The 27,873-nt window shown below is 40.9% G+C and overlaps 1 protein-coding gene across 8 annotated transcripts in view; it reads left to right on the forward strand.

Moving 5' to 3' along the window:
- Positions 1–27,873, forward strand: part of OXR1 (oxidation resistance 1) — a 286,476-nt gene that overhangs the window by 122,793 nt on the left and 135,810 nt on the right. For 5 of the 8 annotated variants that reach the window (XM_065054240.1, XM_065054247.1, XM_065054242.1 and 2 more), the window contains exons 3-4: positions 18,496–18,661; positions 25,904–26,100. In XM_065054240.1, coding sequence (XP_064910312.1) covers positions 18,603–18,661; positions 25,904–26,100 — 256 coding nt within the window. In that variant the 5' untranslated portion in view covers positions 18,496–18,602. The remainder of the gene's footprint in view (positions 1–18,495; positions 18,662–25,903; positions 26,101–27,873) is intronic. The other 3 variants (XM_065054243.1, XM_021298490.2, XM_065054241.1) reach the window with 2 other exon arrangements.

The raw sequence follows: 27,873 nt of genomic DNA on the forward strand, positions 1-27,873 counted from the left end.
TTCCTCCTGAATGCGCGGGAAACGTGTCAACGTAAATAACGAGAGAAGAAGGACTGCACTTTAGTCTATAACCACTTTTTATCCACTGAAGTTGGAAAATGCCTGCCAAGCTGGTTGATGCTTAAACTGTTGCTGAAACAAAATAACTTGGAGTGCCTATGCCACGAAGGTCACAGCACATCCATTTTCTTCTTATTTGCTTATTTGTGCTTCTTAACTTTGAAAATGCTATCTAATTTCCTAGCACAAAAGTTCCTGCAGCTGGCACATCTGGATTTGAGCATGATGGGCTTACTGCATATTTCAAAGAGAGGTGTCCCACCCACTTGGTGGGTGTGAGGGACTAGGGAGATATTGCAAAGGATGAGTGGCAAACATGGAGGAGTGAACCTGTGGCTTTTCAACTGGAAGGATTCTGACCAGTGATCCAAGAGGTTCCCTAGTACAAAGCTGAGTTTAAGCACTGCCTAAATTATTGGAGAGCTCTGCCTAAATTACTGGAGAAGTAATTGCTGGATCAGCTGGCTGATGTATCTCCATTCATCAGTAAGTTTTACAGAAAATTGAAATTCCTCTGTTTCACATTTCCAGACATTAATTTCTGCCTGAGTGTATTCTTTCAGTTGTGACCACGTGCTTTAATGTCCATACCCTCCTGTACCTTTTACGTTATGAGGGAACAAGAGAAATTGCAGTGAGACGTTTTTCCTAGAGAGGACACCAAGCAATTTAGTGTTGGGTTTGCAGGTTGCGAGTGGTGTTGTACATTTAGCTTCTTAGAAAACAACAAGCTGAAAAAGTTATAGAATTATTGGTTTAATACACATATATATATATTTTATTTTATTTTTAATAGCTATTTCTTATTTGGATATGTTTTTTTTTAAAGTACTTCGTGTAACACAAAGAGGGATGTTACCAGCCCACTTACTTTAGGAAATGAGCCTTTCTAATCATGCACTTAAGTTTAATAAGTTGCAAGGAGGAGAAATTTGATTTGACAGATTTTGAATAGGAAGTGAAGAGCAATGGACAGGGCCTGCATTAGTCATAAGGCTGTCCATGTATTCTCCTTGAAAGGACAGGAAGAAAGAAACCATTAGAGAAGAACAAAACTGCATTAGTAATCTTTTATAATAGCATAGACGTTAACACCGTGGGCTGTATAATGTGTTTGATTTGTTTTGAAGGTGAACTTAATGATCAGTGCTGTTTGAGTAAAGGAAAATGGTGAAACCTAAGGTCACCTGAGATATCAGTTCCTAAATTTACATTCCCATTTAAAAGTCTGTTGAAATACAATATATATCTCGTAGATGCCATTTCTAGAAGGAAAATTTAGACTAGGAGTCAGTCTGTTCCCAACTGTAACCTTTATTTCAAGATGCAGGTAAGAGGCCAAAACAATTAAAATCATCACTGAATTTTACTGTTATGGCCTTTGGAACATTAACTTTATGACAGGAGCTGGAAATCAAATATCAAATAGAAACATAAATGCTGTCTATCTTTTTTCTCTTTTTTTTTTTTTTTGTGAAGCTTTGTTTTAAAAGACAGTTGTCACAAGAATATATTGCTCTTATGTGAGTTCAAACATAACAACTTTAGATGTTGTCAGTGACATATCATTTTATGGGGTAAATAACCAAATTACTTCCTACTTTTATATTTCCTCTTCCTGTAAATGCCAGCTAAATGTGAATAAATTGCCTATCAGTTTCCAAATGTCACTTTTAGCCACCTGTTTTCTGAACTTCAGAGATGCTCACTAACAGCCCTGGAATTCCTTTGCCTCTCCGTACTATTTACAGTTAATGTAAATGCAAGAAGTTGTTTATTTCTCAAACTGGTTTTCTTCTGGGGAAATTAGGGGTCTATGCCTCCTTTCAGAGTTGACCTTCAGTGTTTCTAACCTACCTATGATCAGAAAAAGAGATGTATTGAGGTTCCCCAGTTTCCAGCGGGATTAAAACCCTGTTGTTCTCTAAAACTGCAAAGTGTGATTCATGAGGTCTGTAAGACAGCGATCTCTTTCGGAACGTTCCTTTCAAACTGCAGTTTTGCTTGTTATCTCTGATAAGTTTTGTGGATCTTCTCACATGTCTTGTGTCAAGCTGGCTCTAAGAACTAGCTAGCACAATCAACTACTGGTGAAAATGAAGAGCACAAAAATAAAATGTGACTTGCAGAAAAGCTGGAGAATTCCTGTTTATGTGACTGTCCTGGATGAGTCACTGAAGTAGAAGTCAGATGGATTGTGGTGAGGGAAGGCAACGGGTTCCAAGAGTTCTCATTCCAGCCTGTCCCCTGTGGTCTGTTTGGAAGGAGGGAGAGAAGATGGGATGAGAGGTAGGCAAAAAATAGTTGCTTAAGGTGTTCCCCCTCCACAGAGTACCCAGGGGTAACAGAAAACAAAACCAAGCTCTTGATGTAGTTCCTTGAAGAGCTTAACAGCTTTCATGAAGGGAGATGATTGTAGCAGTGACAACATGGCCTTTTTAACGGTCTTGGATCACACGGCAGAGGAAGGTCAAGAGGCTTGGACGTGGAGGAGGAAATGTTCAGCCTTTTTTATTAATTTTGGAGCTGAATTAATACCCATTCCTAAAATACAGTTTTATAGCAAGCAGGCATTTTAGATGAAAGCACTGATTAAATGCTCTCCTGATTTGGCAGTTGTGAAGGCGCCAATAATTCTGGAGTGACAATAAATAAACTCTGATGTTGAGAGACAGGCACTGACCTGAGGGATGGCTGACGTCAGTGTCATGGCAAGTGACATGGTTGCTGAGAAAGCCATTTAGAAAACAGATTGCTTTTGCTGAGAGTTCGTGGTATCAGAGTGACTACGCAGAGAAACGATTTTTGAAAGCTGCTGTCATTTCTTAATGCAGACCTTGCTTTGCTGAGTACAGGAATATATTAAAAGCAGCTTTTCCTTTTGGTATATGGTATCTAAAAGTACCTGCAGTTTCTTAATGGAGTGAGCTTTAAGACTGGTGACAGCATCCTCACTGACAAAGGTGCTTCTAACTTTATGTTTTGGTTTTAAAGTTCTCTCATTTTCTCCTAAGCAGGATAATAAGTAAAAAAATTCTTGTTGGCTTATAAAGACACATGCACATTATGACATGAACAGAGGGGACACTTTTTGTTTTAAAGCCATTTGTGGTGGGAAAACAAAACAACACAACAACAAGACAAAACCAACCAAACAAAAATCCGACAAATAGGAAATGATCAGGTAAGATGCTACATGCAGGCAGGTGTCTGTGTTGACCTCCTGGGGGATCTGGAGAGCCCAGAGACCTGCCTGTGGTGGGGGACTGTGAGAATGGTACATTTCAGTGGGCGTTGGTCCAGTATCAAGCACAGTGTTTTACAGGCTGTAACCATGGGGATGTTTCTTTCGATCTACCCTTAGGAAATCTGGGAGGGAAGAGGGATGAGTGAGAGGTCACTGCCTTATTGTATCTCTTGTGTTCTGTTGCTGTACAATGATCGTTCACTTTTAGGATTTCCCTGTGTAATTGTAAATCTTTAAAATGGCAATGGAAAGTCTGTCTCATACAGGCTTACTTTTTTCTGTCCTAATTTATTAAGTAGCCTGAATAAGGTGGTTATACACCAGACACTAAAGCGTACAGACATCGGTAATCTCTTACTTCGTGTGTGTGTGTGTATAACACCTCAGACTCCAGAAATCTGTCCATTGGGTCCTGCTTTGCCCTCCTTGCTGGCAGCACCCTGTTTCTCTTTTCGTCCCGTTGCTCCAGCAGAACGAAGCAGATGGGGGTACTTTAATATGGACTATTAGGGGTGCAACCAGAAAAACCCTCCTAGAGGAAAAAGAGGAGCCCTAAGTCTCAAGAGAGACTAGATGGGTATCCATGTCTTGCAGTTCACTGCCTCCCAAGAGAAGGAATAGCAAGGGGAGAGGGCAAGGGAGAGGAGAGGACTTGAGGATGCAGAAGGGGCAGTGAACTCCCAGAATGGACCTTCAGGGTGGGAGAAAAGTCTGCCAGAGCAAGAGGGAGAGAAGTTGAAATGACAAGGTAGGGACGTCCCAGCTCTGTAGGGCACATGTGTTGTGACAGAGCCCTGCCCTCCTGAGCGAAGGCCTCTTTCAGGGGTGATAATATCAAACTGCTGCTGGACTACAGGCCTAAGAAACAGTATTGTGTGCAGCCAGTATAAATGGATTTTGTAGCCATTACTTTCTTTCTGATCGAAATGTGCAGGCTACTACATCTGCAGTAGTTCTCCTGACATTTCTGCTTTGGAAGCTTTCCAAAATCTGATTGCTTATATTATTTCTCCATTCACCTTTACTTCTTGGGAAAAAAAAAAAAACAAACCCTCCCTCAGAGAAGAGTCCATGTAAAAATAGTATTGAATGAAGGGGCTTAGCTCCATGAATTTTCGTATCTGAGTTTTTCTTGTGTGCTCCTTTAGTCCTGTAATCATGGAGGAAGTGGAACAATATGAATGGAGAAATACTAGAGAGAAACAAGGAGATTAAGATGGGGGGAGATCTTTGGAGTAGTGCCATCTGCTTGATGGGAGGGAGCGGAGGAGGAGGAATCAGAAGGCAGCTAAGCAGGGGAAGCAGGAGACTTGCTAGGTCAGCCAGATGAAAGACACCACTTGCTGTCTGCTGAGCTTAATTTCAAATCCAGAATCATGGGTCGTTTGTATGGGTGTGAAGATAGGGAGATGAAAAGAGCTGCAGTGAATTAATATTTTCTTTGTTTGGAAAGTTTTTAGGCATTTAGTGATAAGAAGATGTGATAATCATCAGGACTGTTGGTTTTTGCAATTCTGCAGTGCAGCACCTTGAATTTTCAGCTTTGTCACCCCTAGTGAGACCTTGTTTTATCAATGACTCTTCCCTGAGTGGTGGTGAGTGACTAAATAATGTGTTCCTCTGTGGGAGTGGTGAACTAAAGAACTGATGAATAAATGAGAATATCAACTGCAAGAAGGTAGCAATATGGATAAAGTGCGGCTTGTTGGTCTCTGTGAGAAGCCTTACATTGTAAATGGTGGAATGAGTCTCAACAGACAGGCAGTCCAGCTCCACCAATGACTGAACAAAATGAAAGGTGAAAGCCAAGTCTTCTTTGGACCCAAATGATCTACCCTCAAATATAGATCATCAATAAAAATTTAAAATCTTAGCAGTTGACTGATCTCATTCACAGTACAATTACAAACTTCATGTTAAAACTTTGAAAATTCCTTCCCTGAAAACCTTGGAAGGGTTATTTGTGGAAGAAGAAGCCCCTCAGGCTTACGAGGGGTCATGGGATGCATATTGAACATGTGTGTAAGTGTGTCTTGGTGTAGAACTGATTTATGTCATTCCCTGCAGTCATTCTAAAAGACACTGAATTTGCCTTCTAACGCCTTGACGATCACAATTATACATTTAATTGCTACCCGGAAGGCATCATTGGAAGAAGGGTGCAGTGAACATGTGGCTGCTTTAAAATGCAAAAGCATTTTAGTTAAAAAGAAGGAAGTTAAGAAAGAAATCATATCATCAGATGGCAGTGGGAGCTATTTGAGAATTCTGCTTTAGGTTAGATCTTTCCCAGGTATTGTAGCTATAGAACTTGAATAATATGTACTCGAGCCTTTAAAAAAAAATAATCACTGTTAGAAGCTGTACTTCAACACATCTGTACTGGCACTGTAGCAGATTTAGATCATCAGAGTTAGAGCGAAGAAAACCCACAGAAGCAGTGGTTTGCTGCATCACAATTTTCTCTTGCGGCATTGCTGCAGTTTCCCAGTCATTAAAATTCTGCTGCAGCCGTTTGAGTGATGGGAAATCCTGAAATGGCTGAACAACATACAGTGAGCATTTCTTTATGCTTCTAAAATATATTAAATATAATGCCGGGAGTAAGAAATACTCTCCTGAAAGCAAGGGTAGCGCATACTAGGTTCATCTGACAGCTGACCTGATCACACAAGGATTACTGGTAAAGGAAATTGCTCTTTATTTCCTTTAGGACCGCATTGTGCAGCTGGAGCAAGTATGTGTTTCTCCAGCTTGCTGTGCTCCAGAATCTCAGCCTTGATTTTACAAAAGACCAGCTGACCAAAATACTTGTAGTTTGATGATGCTGATTATCAAGCAAAAGTTTTAACTCTTGGCACTATCCTCAAGGCAAAATTTTCCTTCTCTGGGTAGGGACAGTGGTGCATTTTGTCTCCATGCAGTTGTGCAGCTCTCACCTTTGCCTGCAGGACTAGATCCAGACAGAGTTCTGCGCCTTAGGATGTGAAGACCTTGATCTGTTGGGTATCTTCAGTAGCTGCTCAATGGACTGGCAGCAACACCTCACAAAAACACAGTGTCTGGTGCTTTTAAAGGTGCTGGGAGAGGTGTAGTTTCCCCATTTATAGAGCAGTTTGGTGATTCACTGGGGCCAAAGATAATTCTTTTATGTGAACAGTGCATCTAACCTTGGCCGTGTTACATAGAGACTGACTCTTTTCCTCCCCAAAAGAGGCACATGGGCAGATTTTTGATACCCAAGTCCAGAGGTGCCTCCTTGAAAGTTCTTGTAATATAGGTGGCTGATCTGAACAAATTCAGCTGTGCAACTTCACGCTTCACAAGCTGCCTCTGGATTTTAAGTTTTTCTGTTTGGTACTTCCCTGCCCTGTTGAAATTATTTGTGTTGGGAGGAATTTAAGACCATGGAAGGCCAATGCAACTGAGTCCCCAGTACAAGACGTGGACCTGTTAGAGAAGGTCCAGAAGAGGCCACAAAGATGATCAGAGGGCTGAAACAGGTCTCCCGTGGAGACAGGCTGAGAGAGTTGGGGCTGTTCAGCCTGGAGAAGAGAAGGCTCCAGGGAGATCTTATTGTGGCATTTCAGTATCTAAATGAACTACAGGAAAGCTGGGGAGGGACTTTTTAGCAGGGCATGTAGTGATAGGGCAAGGGGTAATGGCTTTAAATGGAAAGAGGGGGGGATTTAGATTGGATATAAGGAAGAAATTCTTCACCATGAGGGTGGTGAGGCACTGGCACAGGCTGCCCAGAGAAGCTGTGTGTGCCCCATCCCTGGAAGTGTTCAAGACCAGGCTGGATGAGGCTTTGAGAAACATGGTCTAGTGGAAGGTGTCGCTGCCCATGGCAGGGGGTTGGAACTAGATGATCTTTAAAGGTCTCTTGCAACCCAAACTTTTCTGTGATTTTATCCATTTACTTTCTTGAAATAAAATGTGTCAGCCATTCTGAATTACTCATTGCACAATGTGATTTTAATTTGACTTTGTTTTAGTGGATTCACGTGCTTTGGCTGTATTTTGCCTTAGCTCTTTTTTCTTCCATTATACATGTTTTACAGAAAATGTCGTTTTGCTTTCCTTCTCTGAAATTTCATTCTACTTGTAAATGAATCAAATGAGAATTGCCAGATGAGTTTTTTTCTGAGTAGCCTACGTTGGAATGGAGAAAAGGTGAGGTTGATCAATACAAGGATTAAAAAAGATCTATTTTTGTGGATTGTAGAGATTCTGGTATGGGTCCTGAGCCAGTAGCATTGTCGCTTTTGGTTTTCCTTGGTAAGATAATTGGAAAACAAAATAGATCTGTTGCCTTGGCCTAACTTGCCTCCAGTCAAAGATAGCTTTACATTTTTTTGATGAGACTGTTGTCCCTTAGAAAAGTGCAGACTGATCTAAGTAGGACTGTGTTTCTGTGCTGAAAAAGTGTATGTTTTCCTACCAAACCAGGCAAGAATTGTTTGGCTTTCTTATTCCAGCTCAGCTCCATATTGTAAATCACTATTATTTTACCTATTTACTATTTAGCAGAAGCAGAATCAAAGTTATGGCATCAAAATGATTTGTATTTTTACTTCATCATAACAGCATCCTGAAATGATCTGTGATCATTCTGTTCCTTCTCTGCTCTGCCTGTCTTTCCACTTCCCTCCTACACTCTCTTTTTTGTTAAAGTTTTATCACTCGTTTTTGTTTAAAAATATACATCTATATAGGGTTATATTATGGGATGGAGATTTTGGTTCCTGAATAGTTTTTTTTTTTCTTTTCACATCTTGTAATTGATTTTCACACTGTGAGATTTAAAATGACACTGGCCCTATCAGCTTTTTACTTGGTTATATAACTTCTTGGTTTCTCAGCCCTCTGCAAAGATGAAATGCAGCAGCTTCAGAACAGAAGAGAGGTCAGTTCTCATACAGAAAATACTGTGCCTGCCCTTTCTCCACCTGTATTATACATGCCCTGTATTTTTTATAGAAGCAGATGACTAATTCCTACCAAATTAACAGTAGAAGTTTTATATTCTCACAATATGTGTACTTTTATGAATTACTGAATTTCAAGCCAATTTTCCTCTGCATTATATAGTGCAGGACAAATGGAATGGAAGGCCAAGGAACTCTGTATTTTGTTCACATGAATTATGAGTACTACAGTGTTCTAAATGTATGTCATTTGGACACCCAATTATATAGGAAAAGCTGTAGGACTGGATCTGCAGGGGGTCACTGTAATGATCAATACTGAGACAGACACAGAACTGATGCATGTAATTCACATTCCTGCTGCAGAGTAGGAACAAGCTTTCTGTCTGATTTTAGGTATCTCCAAATCAGTCTTTGTGTTGCTCTAAAATATTTCTATGAAAATACTAACCCAGCATTAATCTCACAGCAGAACTAGGTCAGTTCAATCTGGATTTCATTTACCAAAACCATTCATTTTTCTAAAGGAAAGTGTTATTTTAGACGAAATTTGGAAAGCCTGAGAATTTTGCAATCCAAAGCTTAACTTCTTCAGGTTTTTATCTTTGGTGGAAAGTTTATTATTTAAGCCTAAACCATTCTGAAGGTTGAAGACTTGATAGCGTGAAACACTGGAGCTGTCAAGGGCTGGAGGGGCTGAGCACAGGTAATTGCGGTGCTGGGGCTGGGAGGGGCGTTTGCTGCCTGGCACGGGCAGCTGGAGCAGAGCCCGGTGGTCACCGGTGCAGGGGGCGGCCACGGGCCCTTCCCACTGTGCTCCATGGGCGCAGGAGAGGGAGGAATTCTGCTGCCTTTTCCTTTTTCTATTATTTCAAGTTTTCTGTAAAGACTTACATAGGTTTTAATAGGTGCTTTTTGCAGGCTCCTAATGTGGCAAGAAGTTTGGCTAGAATTTCCTGGCATCTGAACTGAGTACAGATAAATGCAGAGAGTTAGTGAAGTGCATGGAGGGGAATAGGATACAGTCTCTTCATTTTTTTTATTCTGTTCATTTATATTCCTAAATTCTTCCTCTTTGTTCACAGTTTTCACATGTGAGAGGTTTTACCTTTCCATTCAGAAGAGCAATTAGCAAGGCTTAGCCATAACACTTTGATTTCCTAATAGTTATTTTTCACAGAAGATTAACCAAGGGAAAACACACACATTGTAAGATTAGTTAAATACATCCTGAAATGCTGCCAGTACTTCCTGAAAAGAAAATGTGATTTACTGATTCTTACTTTGCATTTAGATGAAAAGCCTCTGATTTATATGGTAGGACTTCTGAAATCTTGACAGTTTTATTGCATGCATCTAAATGCAGCTTCTGTGTTACAGCTTGTATGCTGTTTTCTTACAAATTCTGATCAGGTGGTTGCTTAACAGTTCTGCCTTGGAGCTGGGCTGTAGTTAGGAAGCTAAATGCATAAATGTTTCCAAACTCACTTGCCTCATTTAACATGCTGTGGCCTCATTTGTCTTCTGGGCTCTGTTTTAGATCACTTCTGACTGTGTTTAAATCTGTCCTTGGCTTCTCTATTTCCTCCTGCCAGCCACTAGCTCCTCATTTTCCCTACCTCCCCTGTTCAGCTGCCTGTCGAGGCTTATGTCTGATCATGGGCATCTGAACCTGGCAATGCCAGACCAGCCTTGAGGTGCTCTTTGTTCTGGTGTAAGGGGAAAAGAAATAACTCACTGTGCCTTGGAAAGCCACAGTATAGTGCTTTTGGATTGGATTCTTCTTTAAATAATGTCATTTACTATGATGCCTATAGATTGCTAGTGTCTGGTAGTGGGTGTATTGCAGTGCTTATAGCAATTCTGTTCCCCAAGCTTATCGATTTAAAAATAATAATAGAAAACCCCGCAGGGCAGCTGTGTTCTACAATCTCTTGTTTCTATGTTGATGCAACTCTACTTTGTGTCATTGTGAGTGGAAAAAAGAAATCAGGAAAAGATTGTTGCTTGTCACAGGCATAAATCTAAATGGTGATTCAAAGGAAAGGTCATTATTTTCTGCTGGTGAGGGCATGTCTTTACTTCGGCATGAAGCTGAATAATGGTTTTACAATGTCTTCTTAAATTTCAGTATCATCGTTTGCTGCCTATAAGTCCCACCTGCAGAAGGAAGAAGAGAAAGAAGTGGCAGTCAGGGTCTGCACAGGGTATCCAGGTGCGAGCTGCAACCCGAGCAGCAGGGCCTGATGGCCATTGCATGAAGAGTGTTGCAACATAAATAGTTTTGCTCTTTAAGTGTTTTTACAGTGTAGCACCTTGAGCAGTAACTCTATGGAAGGATGCTAGCTGTCTCCTCTTGTATCTCAACACATACATGTGCCTATCAAGATGACTGGTCCTGAGTAAGCTGTGACCCGCCTCCACAGCTAGTTCAGGAAATGTGGTTCTGCTGCACCAGGATGCTGAAAAGAGTCCAGGAGCCTTAATTCCTGCAAATATGATCTTTCATTTTATTATACATTTAAATTGACAACTAGAGATTTACATTGCACAAGTTAAAAAAAAAGGAGTTGGACAGTATCTGTTGATAAGCCGTGCTGTGCGTTAGTGATCACCTCCTTGCCAGGCTGGAGGTGGCCAAGCCATCCTGCTGCTGGTCTCAGCGTCAGGCAGGGACCTAAGGATGCTGCTGAATCAGGGCCCTGTCGGGAAGCTGGAAGAGACTCAGAAGTACACAGCTGGTTTATTAAAGGCTGAGCAGTAACACACTGCATCATGCTGCTCTCTATATTAATTTAATTGACTGGCAACACCTGTCAGAACAAAGTTCAGCTTCTGCGAAAATACTGACAAACTTGATAACTGCAGTACTTGATGTCAATGTGGCTTTATTAAACAGCCAACTTAAAATTAGAAGCCTTCAGTCTGCACCAAACAAAATGAACTTTGCTGCATTTTAAAAAACTTTTTCAATATTTATTGATATAATTACTATGGATATAGAATAAGAGACTCCCTTTCTTAGGCCATTTCCTTTCCTAATGTTAAAGTTTTTCTGTGTGGTATAGGAACAGAGTATATATATTTATGATAGGAAAGATTGAAAAATATTTTTAGTTATTTAAATATTTTTTAACGTGTAAATCTTTTTAAATACACACTTTTTGAGTGTCCTACATCTTTGTCTGAAGAATGTAACTACTGTGCTAAATATATTTTGTCTGTCACGTTTCTAAGTGGAACGACATTCCGTCTGCTTGAAGCTTGTGGCTCTGTGCATGGACAAGGCATTCAGGGCACTTGCTGCCTTGTCCAGCAGGAGATCTTGTTGACAGCAACATTTTGTGTGGTCTAGAAGTGCCTTCACTTGGAGTAAACAGCAGAAGTCAAAATGAATGTGGACACTTCTGCTAAAGACAGATATTCTAAAATAGTGGAAATCTGCTATAGGTTGGTGCAAAAGTAGTTGTGGTTTTGGACTATGAATTTTAAATCACCGTAGCTGCTCAAACACATCTTTATTAATCAAAAGAGGAACCATTACATTTTTGCCAACAAGAAATAAGTTTGTTTACTCCTGTAGTGTAAAATCAGTGCTTCATGATTCAGTAAAATCTTGGAAAGCATTTTACTGGCTGTGGAAGCATTTTCTCTGCAAAAAGTTGTTGAGATGCTTGAAAAAGTGGCATTTGGTTGGGGAGAGATCAGGTGAATATGGTGGATGAGGCAACACATCGTAGCCTAGTTCGTTCAACTTTTGAAGCACTGGTTGTGCAACATGCAGTTGGGCATAGTCATGGAGAAGAACTGGGCCCTTTCTGTTGACTGATGCTGGCTGCAGATGGTGCAGATTTCAGTGCATCTCATCGATTAGCTGAGCATGCTTCTCAGATCTCATGGTTTTGCAGGGATTCAGAAAGCTGGAGTGGATCAGACTGGCAGCAGACCACCAAACAGTGACCATGACTTTTTGGTGCAAGTTTGGCTTTGGGAAGTGCTTTCAAGGTTCTTCTTGGTCCAGCCACTGAGCTGGTCATTGCTGGCTGTCGTATAAAATCCACTTTTTGTTGCATGTCACAATCCAATGGAGAAATGGTTCATTGTGCTTGTGTAGAAGAACAGAAGATGACACTTCAAAATGACCATTTTTTTATTTTCAGTTGAGCTTATGATGCACCCACCTATCAAGCTTTGTAAACTTTCCAATTTGCTTCAAATGCTGAATGACCATAGAATGGTTGATGTTGAGTTCTTCAGCAACTTCTTGTGTAGCTGTAAGAGGATCAGCTTTGACAATTGATCTCAACTGGTTGTTGTCAACTTCCAATGGCCAGTCACTACGCTCCTCATCTTCAAGGCTCTTGTCTCCTTTGCAAAACTTCTTGAACTCCCACTGTACTGTATGTTCATCAGTAGTTCCTGGGACAAATGCATTGTTGATGTTGCGAGTGTCTCTGCTGCTTAATGACCCATTTTGAACTCGAATAAGAAAATGGCTTTAGTTTGCTTTTTGTCTAACATCATTTCCATAGTCTGAAATAAATATAAGATAAACAGACAGCAATAAATTATTAGCAAAAAAACCCACCAGAAAAACCAAATCAAAACAAAAAAAAACCCATAAAGCAAGAATCACAGAATGTTAGGGATTGGAAGGGACCTCAAAAGATCATCTAGTCCAATCTCCCTGCCAGAGCAGGAACACCCAGATGAGGTTACACAGGAAGGCGTCCAGGCGGGTTTTGAATGTCTCCAGAGAAGGAGACTCCACAACCTCCCTGGGCAGCCTGTTCCAGTGCTCTGTCACCCTCACTGAGAAGAAGTTTCTTCTCAAATTTAAGCGGAACCTCTTGTGTTCCAGCTTGATCCCATTACCCCTTGTCCTATCATTGTTTGCCACCGAGAAGAGCCTGGCTCCATCCTCATGGCACTCACCCTTTATATATTTATAAACATTGATAAGGTCTCCTCTTCTCCAAACTAAAGAGACCCAGCTCCCTCAGCCTTTCTTCATAAGGGAGGTGCTCCACTCCCTTAATCATCTTTGTTGCCCTACGCTGGACCCTCTCCAGCAGTTCCCTGTCCTTCTGGAACTGAGGGGCCCAGAACTGGACACAATATTCCAGATGTGGTCTCACCAGGGCAGGGTAGAGGGGAAGGAGAACCTCTCTCGATCTACTAACCACCCCCCTTCTAATTGGATTGGACTAGATGATCTTTTGAGGTCCCTTCCATTCCCTAACATTCTGTGATTCTGTAAGATGATGTTAGGTCCTGAGATGGTTACATGAAGGCATCCAGAGTTGGAAACATGATGTACAGCTAAATGATAGGGAGTCATAAACAGAGGGAGTCATAAAGTACTCCAATGTCAGACTCAAAAGTGAAAAGCAACAAGAAAGCAAAATGGTTTACTTCTTAGTACCTCTCATGCCCACATGCAGGGATTTTGAGAGGGAAGTGACACTAAGGATAGAAATGGCACCTACAGTATTCACTATAGTCGACGATATTCAGAAATCAAATGTATACAGTCCACAGATTGAGCTGCTACATTTCAACTCAAACATAACCTCAGCAAGCCCTGTGAAGGAAAGGACTCCACTCTCAAGATCACAGAAGAAAAATCAGCAGTACTCGACTTTTCTACATTCTGTGAGCTGATAGAGCCAAATCTAGACTATAGCACTTAGTTAATGAGAAAAGCACATTAAAATTATGTATAACATAACCACATTTATTTAAGAATGTATTCCAATATCAAACAGTGAATTTCAGCAATGCAAAAACTGCAGTTACTTTTGCACCACCCTAAACTGCTGGTGGCTTCCAGCAGCCAGCGATATTCTTTGATCATTAGGTCATCAGTGCACAGTGGCTTAGTACTGGGAGCAGAAACGAGGATTACAGTGGAGGACCTGAAATGACCCAGGACTAAGTCATCTTAACAGGCAAAAGGGAATTTCATTTGTAAGGAAACTTGAAAAGAGAAATTGTCTGTCTTAATTCTTAGTTTAACCCAAAAGCTAACATGAGAAGAAAACTGTCCTGATGGGAATGAAGAGAACCTTAATGGCCTTGGTTAAGTTTATAGGCATTGTCCACTGCAAGCCAATATCCAAATAAAAAATATACACTTAGCATAGGATAGATACTAGCAGTGCCTTCTGGTTATAGCTGTGCAGACCTAGAATTTACTGAGAGTGAGAATTTTCGCTGTGATCGTGTTACATTTATTTTCTGTCCCGACAGTTAGGGGATGTTGAAACTACTGTTGAAATCTCAAATATTCTCATAATACAAAAAACGTTCATGTTCTGAAGGGCTTTCTGTTTCCTTTTTTTTTGTAGTTTCTTCTCCCCAGAATACGTTTGTTTGTGTTCAGGTTGAACATAATCTCTGTGCTTACCTGAGCCACTTCATTCTCTCTTGGGGATGCTCATACCCTGGTTCTCACTCCTGCAGGTCCTGCTGCTGTGTCACACAGAGCTTCCCGGTGCGCGGTCCCTTCTGCCACCACAGTGGTGCATAGTCGGTGCTTGTGGGCTCTGCTTGGAGGGTGAAGGCTTAAAGAAAAGTCTTTACAACCTTTATACTCCTGTGGGCACAAAGTTAGAAGTTGTTAAAAATGTTCCTCCTACTATCACAGGATTGAGAAACAAAATAGTTGTGTGGGTTTTCCGTTTGTTTTTAAATAAGTAGGCACTATTTCACAACCTATCTGTTCAACTGTTTCTCCTTTATATATAGATTCTGTTAGTACAACCTGTTATTAATCAGTTTATCAAGTGCCATTGCTTACTTTTTGAGATGACAAGACATGAAAAGGTATATGCTTGAGACAGCGTTTTCTCAATATAGGCAATTAACAGACTTCTAATTGTGTCTGATGGGACTTCAACAAGCCTCTGGATCTCCATCTACTGTGTGGCTGCATAGGGCATGGGCCAGCAGCCCCAGTCTGTGCTCTGGGCTGTTCTGGCAGCTCAGGAGGAAACGCTGGTACTGGCCTTGAGCTGTTACTGACTCCGTGGGAAAAGAGAAAGCTGGTTGGGGTTAGTTGGTTGGGGGTGAATACTTAGAGCAAGAGGGTCTCCTGCCAGAAGGGTAGGAGGATAATTTAGTCTTGTTTAAGAACAAAATATTCCTGGATCCTGGAAGATGTTTTTCTCCCATCTGGTGTAAGCTTGGCTGACCTGATTTGTGAATCAGAAAGGCAAAAAGAACAAGACAAGCATTTTTTCAAACCTGCATGGCTAATGCCCAGTGAAACTCCCTAAAGAAAAAGTAGCTTGGATGAACATGGTTTCACTGGAGGGTGTAGTGTATATATCAAGTGATAGTCAAAACAGCCAACCAATATAAAGCTAATTTTATACAATTTATACATTTTCTGCACATTTCATTAAAATGCTAAAATTTTCCTTACTGTTCAAAATACTTGAGTTATGCATGAGTTGAAAGGCACAGTCTCCATTCTCCTTTATGTATGATGGAGAAAGATTTCTAATTTTGCCTAGTTTCTAGCTTGCTTTTGACAAGTTAGGTGCTTCCACAGAGATTTATCAAATGTTATTATATCCTGCAGAGCACTCTGAGAACCGATTTATGTTCCTAGCAAGGAGAAATGCAAGATGGTTCAGTCTCCTCAAGGAACAGCTTTTGTCTCTCTCTTTTCACTGTAATGAGAGTCTGCCCTTTGAGTTGGTGCTAATTGCTTCATTTTGTGACGGCTGCTTTTTGTCCTGTGGGGACTTATAGAAGAATATATTATGCACACATTGCAAATATACATAATGTTTATTTCAAGGCTGACCTATATTGCAAAACTATGAAGATGTGGTATTTGTACAAATGGGATAGCTTAGTTGCCTGTTTGGCTTATGGTTTAAGTCTTTGTCCTGTCATCAACCTGTATTCCATGAAGACAGGTGGGTGCTTCCAAAGACTTCTGTGTATTAGTTATTTTTTCCGTCCCAACATCTGTGTAATGTGCTGTGCCTCGTTCTTAGAAAAGTGAAGCAGCGATAATGGCTTTTCCTGTGCAGCGCCGTAGTCCCCACGCTGGTTGGGAAGCCGATTGCTGTGCCCAAAGGGCACTGTGAACCTCAGGGTGAGGATGTGTCTTGTCGCTCTAGGAAAAGGAGGAGAGGCTCTGTTTGGAAAAGAGCATGAGGAGAGTTTGGATGACCACCTGTGGGCTTTCTCTGTGTCTTCTGCCCTGGTCTGAACCCCCTCCTCAGCCCCATGATCTGGTGGCAGGTCGCAAGTGTGGTCTTGGCACTCTGTGCAGCACGTCCTAACTCTCAGACTGAAGATGCTCTTGCTTGCTGCACCTCTGGTCACAGGGCTGGTGTTCACTGCTGCCGAGCCGCACTGTGCAACATGACAGGGCATGTCGTGGTCAGGCTGCTCAGCTGCAGGAGGAGGGCCAGACCAGAAGGTCCCCACCTGCCTGGAGGCACTGCAGCCCATGGGTTGTTGCATCTGCCTGGCCTGAGGTGCTCCTGGCTGCATCTCACTCGGTGTTTATTCATCATCTTTTTACCTTTCATAAAATACCTTTACAACTCACTGGATTTTTGGTGATGAGATCAGAATGTCTTATCTCATGTAGGTCTTGTGGAATAAAGATAATAATGATGTATAAATCGGTTTTATATTTTGAAAGGAGTCTTTAAGTTGTTTCACTGTGTACATTTCAAGTTGTATGACCTAGTGGGCAAGGCAGAAGAATGTGCAGATTTGCATTTCCATATCTTAGGACAAACATAACCACAGCATGTTCTTCAAACCTGAGCTGCAGGTGCCTGCTGTGCTGATGCTTATTTGTTGAGAAGGGAGAACTAGAACACACAAATCTGTGGTACTGTAAGAGCATCATAACTTCCAACCTCCTCTGCCATCTCTTTAAGAAGTTAAAGGCCCTTTTGCTTCCAAAATTGACTACATGAATGTATGCATGTTATGACTGCATGCACTGTAGCAATCTCAGGAACACGAAGTGCCCAGGGATATTGGAGCTGACTTGTAAACAACTCAAAAAAACAGTCAAGCCTAGGGTTGGAATCAGAAATGTAAATGCAGTTGCCTAAATTAAAGGCTATGGATAAAACAGCTTTGTTGATGTATAAATTACTCGCACTTAGCACAGAAAATAGTTGACGTTATGACAAAGTTAATTATATGGAAAAATGCTACAAGTTTATATGGCTTCATTTTAGGTGTGGTTTTCCATATGTCTCAGGGCATTCCATGCAGCTCCCAGGCCACCAGCTACACCTGCCTTTGAAAACTCTGAATTCAGTGTTTGGGAGAGAGAAGTTGGTAATATAGGATGTGGTCCTGCATAATACAGCATATGTGAAAATCTCACAGTAATTGTCAGGGGAACAGGATCTGGGTGCTGGTTGCATAGCCTATAATAAAGAGATTTCAGAAATAGCTTTTTCTAATCAGGTGAAATAAAGACTTTCCTTAGTGATACAACCTTAAAATAGTTTGGTTTAATTTAATCCATCCTTATAAATAAAGTTACTAGAGATATAATGCTACAGCATTAATGAGACAAATAAGAATGAAGTAGAAATTATCATCACTTTAAAACCATTATGCAAAATTTTTCTGTGCTGAATATGACAGAGCTGGAAATTTCAAGACCCATGCAAATTGTACTAAAGTAGATTTGCATAAAACATTAGAAGAGCTTTTGTGAAAATGGAACTAGTGGGAGTTTTTTAAATAACAGTATAGCAGCTATTAACAAAATAGCAAGTTTCAAAACAGTAATTTACTTTACACATTGCTTCTAAAACATGTCCAGAATCAAGATAACTGTCAGCAAATAGTACAGCATTGCAACCCGCCTTCTCAAAATTCTGAAAGAAAAGATCAAGAAATTCTCATCCCTGACAAAACACATACCCTAGTTGCAGAGCATATTATTTCCACTATGTGAAGCAGCTGTAAAATATTATACAGCCATGGCGAAGCCATATGATCTTGAGCTCCTAATCCTTACAAAAGGTCAGGCAGGAAAAAAAAAAAAGAATGAATTGTATATGCTGTGACTATCTGGGTTACATTATGTGTTTAGTGTGACTGCTGCCATCTTCCTTTCCATCATCATCATCGTCACCTCCTTCTCCACTTCTGCCATGGCTCATCCTGCTGTGAGTGTGCATCTCCAGGCCCATCTGTGGTGTGCAGAGCACTCTGACTCCTTTGCCCATGGACTCACTAACGCTTCTCTCCCAGGCAGTGAGAATGTCTTCTCACACCTGAACCACAAGTGGATTCTGGATTCTCCCGCTTGGAGTTCATGGATGTAACCTGGCAGCAACCAATCTATATGCCTTCTGTAAATGGTCCTCCAAGGGTTTACCTGTAGCAGTGCTGTCATGCTCCCAGGAATAATCACAAGGTTTGTGTTGATTTTTGTAAGTCTTTATTCTGTGATGTGCCCTTGAAAAACCTGAGGCGCCAGTGTTGTCAATAGATCTTGTAAAAAGGGTGTGTGGGTTGCCTGTTCCACACATCACATCTTTATTTTTTCTTCTGAAGCCTGGTGGAAACTTCTGGTTTGGCATTGTCTTTTCTTACGGGTTGAGGGATGGTGGCAGTTTTCGTGCATGTGCTGGGACCACTTCCATCAGAATGAATGGGAACTGGAGAGAGGGTGGTTTTGGTTTACTTTCTGGTACTCTGACGATTAACAACTGTTGTGTCTTTAATTTGCACAGTAATTTTTGGTAGTGTATGTAAAGGAACAAAAAAGAGTATTTTGTATGCTTGATCTACAAGCTCAAGTACATATGCTGGGGATATAGAATAAAATAGGACATTGAATGCCACTGTTGTTCTGCACATAGCTCTTGTGCCTGCACTGTTCTGTCTCCTGAGGCTGGGCTGAATGTTGCGTCGTTGATGCATACCTGCCGCTTTGAATTGCTTTTTGGGCTGTGTGGGTGTGAATCCATTCCTAATCCTTTCATAACACCACCCATGTGAAGGTCGTCTTGTTCTGGTTTTCTGCCATCAAATGGTCTCATAAGCTGCTCGCATTATCAGAAAACTGCTGCATGATCAACATGGGAAGTGACTGTCTGAAGGGCTTTTCTGTGGGTTTGTGTTTGTGTGTGTTCTGACAGACATCAATTTTAGTGGTGTTCTGTTTTCTAGCTGCTTTGTAGTGGTCGCTTTTGTTTCCATCTGAAATTCATGACTAATTCAGATTTGAATTGCAAGTATGTTGTCCTCAGTTGTGTGTAGTACTTACATAGTAATGGATACTTAGGGATAATAGGAGAGCCAGAGCATGCATTGAGTGGCTCTTTCCCTGTTAAACCCCTCTGTGTTCCAGTGATTCTTGGCTCAAGGGATTTTTTTTCCGAAGTACCTGCATGCTCCACAGCCCCTCATGGATGTTTTCTGCCTGACTCATGTCATTCTTTTTTGTGCCGAGCGATACTTCTCGCCTGAACAATTATTTCCGTCGTGTGATTATATACCATTCAAAGAAGTACTTCTCGGTGTTTATTCCAAACTTGCTGCTTGCCTTCATTTGGTGCTTGTCCCGTGATGTAAAACCATTTGCCACTCTCCCGTTGCTGATGGCTGCGGAGGTCCCTGCGCTGGGCCCTCGGCGGCGGCTCCTTCCCGCAGTCTGTTTCCTCTCACCCCGTGAGGAACCAACTTGTCATCATCACAGGTGGTTTTTGTCTGCGTAGGTCTAATCCTGCTGTCTTCTTTTTGGGAGGGCGTGGCCAGAGCTGCAGGTGGTATTCAAGAGCATGAAACAAAAGATTTCCCAGCAGCTGTCCATGGCGTTGCCTCTCGCCGCACAGGTGCCCAAGGAGCCTCAGGCGGTAAACGGAGCCTGACTGCAGACCACGGGCCTTTGACCTGATTCCTCTGAATTGCCGCAGCAGCTGAAAAATATCAGCCTTGGGCAACTGCAGATTTGTGTGGAGGGTGGAGGGGATGGTGTGTCCACAGGGGAATAAAGCAAATTTTGGGGCAAGCCTGTGCAGATGCTGGAGGGTTAGGCCTTCTCCTTCATTTAAGATGCCAGACCGTCACAGTGCTGTATTATAAACGAAGTTTACTTCTTTTTCCAGAATGAGAAAAATCCTAGCTGTTGACATTGGTTTAAATCGCATTTCTTGCAACAAATAAATCAAATTTGTAACAAGCTCTTCTGGGCATTCAAAAATACCAAATGTGTCTCTGAAGAATAAGCATCACTCTTCAAATGAATTATTTTGCTTCTCCTATTAACTGTGTAGTAAAATCTCTGAGATAGTGACAAAGGGCACAAGGGTTTGTTTTTTTTTATACAGTAGAGAAGAATGAACTAGGCTCTCCTACAAATCTTTGTTGCTGTAAGGGATTTCTACTTGGAAATTCACAAAGATGAAATTGTACAGATTCCCAGCCCCTGGGATGCTTCCTATGCTTGTTTGTTTCCACCATGAATGGTTTAAATGCTTTTTCCATTTCTTTTGGACTTGACTGCCAGCCATGCTTGTTTTAGGGGCTTTCGAGGTCTGTTTAAAGAATAATGCTTTATTTTTTTCCATGCTGCTTTACAAAAATTCAGCTTGTGATTATAACATGAAAAAGTGCATGGAGTGTATTAGGAACTGAAGAGGTTTGTGATAGTGAATGTCAGGGATTAAATCCTAATCCTCTGACTTTCCAGTGAATTCATTAGCCCTAGGATTTCAGGACCTCCCATATGTATGGACTGCCCAGAGCACTTAGTGGTCAATGCCTGAACACTCGACCCTCCAACCACATTTTCTTTTTAAGGGAAATGGTAAGAATCCATTCAAAGTGACCTGTTCCTGGGACGTGATGCTGCTGGGGAGCACGGGGTGCCAGCACGTCAGGAGGAGGTGAAAGCTGGAACCATCTGTTCGGTTGTTTCTAAGATACAGTAGAAAATTTTGCAGTTTTATGCTGAGGATGGGAGGAGAAATAACCCACAAGTTTAAGAGCTGGAGAGTGTATCTACCTCCAGGGAAGTAATATCACACAGTTTGGGGATGCACATTCCTCCTGGATTAGCTACATAAGCAGGTCCTCTGCAGTTGGTAACTGGCAGGATGCTGAGAGGCAGATCTGGGCTTTCTGCCTCTGTTTGGTAGGTTAGAGGCACCAAGGAGTGACTGTGTAGGACAGCTTGGATGTCTGGAGTTACTGGGGTGTGCAACATCTGCTCTGTGAAAATACAGTGAGATATAAGTGCAGCAAATGGGGGCTTAAGGGGTTATTAGCAATAGTGAAATTGAATTCCACAAATAGATGTGTGAAATGTGTGTTTGGACAGGGTTACCTAAAATGAAGGTGCTGCTCAGCCATGCTCCAGGCGAAAAAGGCATTTCCAGATCCAACCAGCAGCTGAATAAACCCTTCTCTGGCCCTGCTTGATCTTTGACCCAGATGGGTTGCCTTAATTATTTGTCAATAATTGGGGTTTTTTAGTGATTCCGTGTTAGCCTCTCCTCTGTGAAGGTGCCTGTCTTAACATTCAAGTGAGAGCACAACTGTATTTCACAGAAGCCTCAAGTAGCCGGAAGACAACAGCAGTGACCGGCTTGGCATTTCACACCTCTCAAAGGCTGCAGATTTTCTGTGTGTGTGTGTTTTTTGGTTTGGTTTGGTTTGGTTTGGGTTTTTTTGCTGCATGGTTTTGCCTCTGCTGTAACTCCTATAGCTTGAGGATAACTGTAGAGAAAGAATTTTTTTGCCCATTCTCCTTCAGATCTCAGTCAAGTCAGGACTTTGTCCTTGCTATCAGGTATGCATTTCCAAGCCTGCCTAGTGCAGTGCTGCCTTTGCAGTCCTGGCTGGCACGCTGGCTGCTGGCTGGCTGCACCAGCCTCATTGCAGGTCACACCAGGTGAAACTGGAACACTTGTGTTGCCTGTTCTTGAAAAGTTAGTTGAAGACTGCTACAGAATACATAGAGTGAACGATGAAAAAGCTTAGGCACATTATTTACCATATCTTCATTTTATTTTTCTAGAAGCAGACAGCCTGAAACAAAGCAAGAGCGAGGAATGTGATCCCAAGGCATTTCACGTTCAGATTTCTTTCTGTCAGAGAATAAGCCTGACTGTGCTGCTTTAATATTAAAATAAACAAGCAAACCTCCACCCCCACCCCCCCAAAGCAAACAAAAACCCACTGCCACCAAAACCCAACACAACAGGAAGCTAATTATAAAGCAGGGCCTTGGAAAAGAGTCAGGCTTACAAATGATTCCTTCCTTTGGCTTCAAAACATACACAGAACTCAGGCTTTCTTTGCAAGATGTGGTGCTCTAGTGAAGATGCAGTTTAAAGGCTGCCATGTTTTTTTTTAAACTGTTTGACAGTCATGACTGTATCAATTACATCTCAGGTGGGCTGGAGGAAGATGCATCTGAGTAAGTTGCTTTTTTTGTCAGGTCATTCGTATAAAGTTGCATTCCTAGTTGAATCTAATCCTAATCAGCTGACCTTGTTTTTGCGGAGTCTGGATTAATTCAGATCCTGTATATCTCTTTCCTGGCAGCAAAAGCACTGTCATCATGGTCTCTCAAGAACAGTTTGATAATGCTGTGTGCACATGCTTGTATTTCGTGCTCCTGTTCTTTAGTACTTAAGTACCTATGACTCTGGAACTCTTACATTGAAGTTATTCTGGGTTGAAAGAGTAGGTAACTTCTTGCACATTGATTTGCTATAGGCATTTCAACACAGTCTTTTATTAATCATAAGTCCCCTGAAAAAGGCCATGTGACATTTTTGCTGCTCAGTTGGCAGGTGTTATCCATTTAATCCTATGTGATTCTAGAAGAATAGACACAGTGTATTTGTGACAACAATCTGGTATTCCCTGCAGTGCAGCAAGATATTTCATTAATTATCCTCACACTGTAATTCACAGCTTTATTAATTGCACTGTCCTTCAAACAGCCTTGCTGGGGAAGAATATGTTCATAATATAGTTGAGAATATAAATCATAATGGTATTTTTCAATTTGTATGATTTATTTTAACTCATCTGCTCTCTGTCTTCCTCTGGGCAGAGCACAGAAATGCATAATGCACGACAAATGTACATTTATTGAGCTTCAGGCCTCACTTGCCTTGGTTTGAAATTATGGAGTTACTAAACACATTGGAGCTTATTGCCCACAACTATTTTGCACAACACAGAAGCAAGACTGTAATCACAATGAAAGCTTTGGTCTAAAGTAGAGTATTACTTCTGAAAACTAGTGATTTTCTTCCCCAAAGTCATCCTTTAAATCTACAAAGGTTTCAAGTAGTAAGGAATCATAGGGACTTTTTATATCACCTAAAATATGGCATATTCAACAATATAGCAGAATTGAGCATCATAAGGGAACACCATTTCATTGTTAGTGAGTCAATGAAATATCCCAGCTGTCATTTTAGATACATACATTTGACGAGCTGTAGGCTTAAAGCTAGAACTGCTCCAAACAAGGTCTCCATTTCTGGAGCATCATTTCAAACAGAGCTTTCTTTTTTTCTCACACCATGTTTACTCCAGGAAGATGCCCTGCCCAGTCTTATCTTGATTTTTATATGTATCAATATTCATAGAAGTACTCAGTTAGTTCATCCTAAGCTGTTTGGGGTGGTGTCCCCACACAGTCCATCTATGAGACCATTGATCAAGATCCTCAAAGTAAAGCTGGTATATATGGAGTAGTTGTTCACTGTTACTCACAATGCCACTCTTACTAGTCATTACAATAAACTACTGTGGCTGCTGTGTGCTGAAATGAACACAGTGCATAAAGTGGAACCTGCCATGGCAGGATGCTGCCTGTATCAGAAGTTTAGATGAGTTCAGGAGTAATAAAGGACAAACCAAGAAAAATAAGTCCAAGAGCTAAAAAAGGTGCATTGTCTGACTCAGGAAGCCTGTAAAACAAAGTTTGCTGGAGGGTGGAAGGACATCCTGGGGAAGGTAGCACTGTACACTGGTCCGTACTCTTTCCGTTGATGGAGCTGTTGGAGACAAGACGCTCATCTGGATGAACATCTGCTCTGACACGGTACAGCCTTTCATATCTGCTGGAGGGATGAGGGTCCCTGTCATCCCCTCCTGTCTGTGTGCAGGCACTGGAGCTGAGGAGCGTTTCTTCAGATACGGGACACTCTTCCCACGTTGGGAAGAAGTTAAAGTGGAAGTAGTCTTTCTCATTTGACCACATAGAGGAGTTCATTTCTAACTGATGACTTTCTAACTGGGCTAGCAATACCCCATATGAGTATAGTAATTTCACCATCACAGTCTCATTCATTAAATTCTGCATATACTTTGATACTTTAATATATCTTAGAGAGCTTGGTCATGACTTGAAGATTTTCCAGTCTACTAACAGCATTAATTATTATTGCTGTATTTAATTAGTTATTCTGTTACACTAGCATATTTAATTATCAGTGCAGGAATCCTTGCTGTTTAATTGCAACCAATACATGGAGAAAATATTTTAAAAGTAAGGAAGTGCAGAGTTACAGAATTTTGTCATTTTATTTAACTTGCTTCAGAATTTCAGAATTATTGTGATCTGTTCATTTCAAATCAATATCTCACCACAAACCACAAACATCTTACCATAAACCTCTTTTATTTACAGGAGCAAATCATGTAGTCAACTATATACATTTACAGAGAATTTAAGAAAAGTCTTGAAAACCCAGTGTGTATGTAGTGAGCTTCACTATAACAGAGCATTTGTCTCTATTCAATAACTCTAGTAGAATAATAACATTTATGTGAGATAAAGTAGATAGAGTAGATGCCAGAACTACAGTGACTGAATGATGAGAGTGTACTCACCACCACTCTGAAGTAGGATTTGAGAATTTTTCTAAGTCTCGTTCCCACAGAACTCTGATAAAATTACTAGATGGGAAGAGGTGTGGAGAGCGATCATGTAATTTGCCTTGACTTTAGTAAGAATTTTGACACTGCCACAACATTTCTACACAAGTTATGATGCTATGTCTGGATCTGTGGACAACTAGGTGGGTAGAAGACTGGTCGGATGGTCAGGCGCAGAGAATACCGGTTAGTAAGTTGTACTCGACTTGGATGCTGCTGATGAGCTGCGTAACACTGATTTCTGCAGGACAGAGAATTTATCTTCCTCTGTCTGTGCTGTTGCAGTGCACAAAATGGTTGGAACTGTTGCAGAATGAGAAAAGCAGTTGTACAGCCATGTCCGAATTCAGAATATTTTAAGTCAGTTCTTTTCTCTTGGGGCTTTCAGCAACTTTGTGCAAACGATTTAATTTCTTTGTACTCCCCTTATCTGTGGCAACTTTAGCCAGGCAACTTAATGACAGGTTAATTGTTGGCAGCTCATCTTCTCTGAAATAGATTAGGGATAGATTAGGCTGATCTGGGGGCAGTTTATCATTTGTAGCTACACGTGAGGTGGAAGTGCTGTAACTGATTTAGCAGGAGCTGAAAAGAGACATTAACATAAGGCCTAATGTATTATTGCTGTTCTGTGTTCTGCTGCAATATGCATGAATTGTTGTACAGTGAACATATTGCTGTTACTCTATACAGAATCTAGCTATAGAATGATGTTTAATCATATCTCACTGCCTTAAATTGCCTTTAGATTAAAGAAGAAGTCCCAGTCAGTGGATATTAGTGGGCCAGGATGCAACCCAGTGGCAGCTGAAGCTCAGACACCTCAGCCCACTATATCTTCTCTTGCCGCTAAGACAGCTACTTCTGAGGAGGAACAGAACAACACCGCAAACACCCAAAGGCGCAATCCGCGGAGGAGTGAGTTGAAGAGATATTACACCATTGGTGAGTTTTCTTTCAAAAGAAAAAGTAAAATATGCTTACTGAAAAGGCAAGATCTTTCTCTTTGTTTATTTGTTTATATTTTTTTGGTTAATTGCTGTTGGCCACAACTGGCATTGTTAAGATGTCGTATCTTAGTGCTGATGTCAAACTACCCTGAAGAATTAACTTGCTTTATTTATCTTGCACTGTTTACAAGAATTCTTTCTTCTGCCTCTTTTTTTTTTTTCCTTTTTTATTGTTGTTGTTTCTTACGGACAAGTATTGAAGGAAGCATAAAAGCAATTTTGGGAGGACAAATATAGGAATAATATAACTGCCTTTGACAGCGGCTTGCACCAAAGTTTTGGCAGAGGTTGTTTAGAAGGCTCTTGGTTAGAAAAGATTTCCAGTTTGGAGAGGGAGGAGGCCTACTGAGCGTATAGGATGAACTAGGAAGGTTTCTGGATATCTTTTTCTGAATATTTTGATTTTCTGGATATTCTTCTGGGATTTCAGCATCTACATGTTTCTTACAAAACCATCTTAGGAACCCTAAAAGGTGTTTCATAACTTGCTTCCCCATAAATTGTTTTGGGACTGGGCCTGACTGATTCCTTTGGCAATATTTTGCTTCCCACCTGATTAAAACTGAGTAGAGAGTGGCCTTGTGGTGGTTGTGCTGGGTTCAATAGCAGAGGTGCTAATGGGAGTGGTACGAACAAGAGACATAGGTGCTAATGCTGTGCTTTAAAGAGACAAGATGTCAGTACATTTAAGGAAAAGAAGTTACAGCTCTTAATTGTTGGTTTGTGTGCTGTTGAATTATTGCAGTAAAATGTGATCACTTCTTCTGTTCCAATATAATTCATGTGTCTTTAACGTGTCTAAAAGGTGGAGAAAAATATGTTGGCTTAAACATCTTTCATTCTGTTACATCTGAACCCTTGAAGTTAGCTGTCATAATAAATTATGTTGTTTTTAAAGAAGGAAACTGCATTAGCAATCTACGCTTTTTAGTAATGAAGGCTGTATTTTAAGTGCTGAATGGTTGTATGTGTTTGCGTTTTTTTATGCCCTTCGTTCAAAATGGGCTGTGCAACTGCCTTCTGAAAACTCATAGAAGTTTCAATTATCACTCAGTGCTGTCTACCTTAAATAAAAATGAGGCAAAGTAAAGGCATCAATGGGTTTGTTAGCATCGTGGACAATAGGTCTAAAATTTTACTATAAAAATACCAAATTGCATAATCTTTTAAAGAAGATTCTATAGTATCATGTGTAAGAATAGCATTCTAAATGAAATGCTTTATACTTCAGTATAGAACGTTTTCTGACAAAGCATAGTTAAATCAGTGTGTTTGAATAGCGTTTTACTTTGAAAGGCATTCTCTAAGAAATACTGATCTGTGGCTTTTTTCTCCTCCTTCCTCAAAATAATCTGAAGTGACTATCAAAGATGTAGCAAGATTGATTCATACCTAAAGCAGAGGATAGAATGGGGGAGTTTTGTATAAGAGTAATAATGAAAGTAGAAATCCACCCTATCATCAAAATGAGCTCTTAATCTAACCCAGTATTAAAAAAATATTATTGGTAAATTGACCATAGTTGAACATTCTTCTGTGGTCACCCAAAACACAGCTTGTGTATGGAAGCACATACTCACGTTTGCATTTATCTGCTTGTTAAATTTGACTCTGCTGCATTTGCTGTTGGGAACCTTTATAAAATCCTTATAATGAGAACTCCATTAGGGCTGGTAACCTAGATGTGCTTCTAGTGATCACAAGGTCT

This window comes from Columba livia, chromosome 2 (genome assembly GCF_036013475.1).
Source record: "Columba livia isolate bColLiv1 breed racing homer chromosome 2, bColLiv1.pat.W.v2, whole genome shotgun sequence".
In the NCBI taxonomy this organism is placed as follows: Eukaryota; Metazoa; Chordata; class Aves; order Columbiformes; family Columbidae; genus Columba; species Columba livia.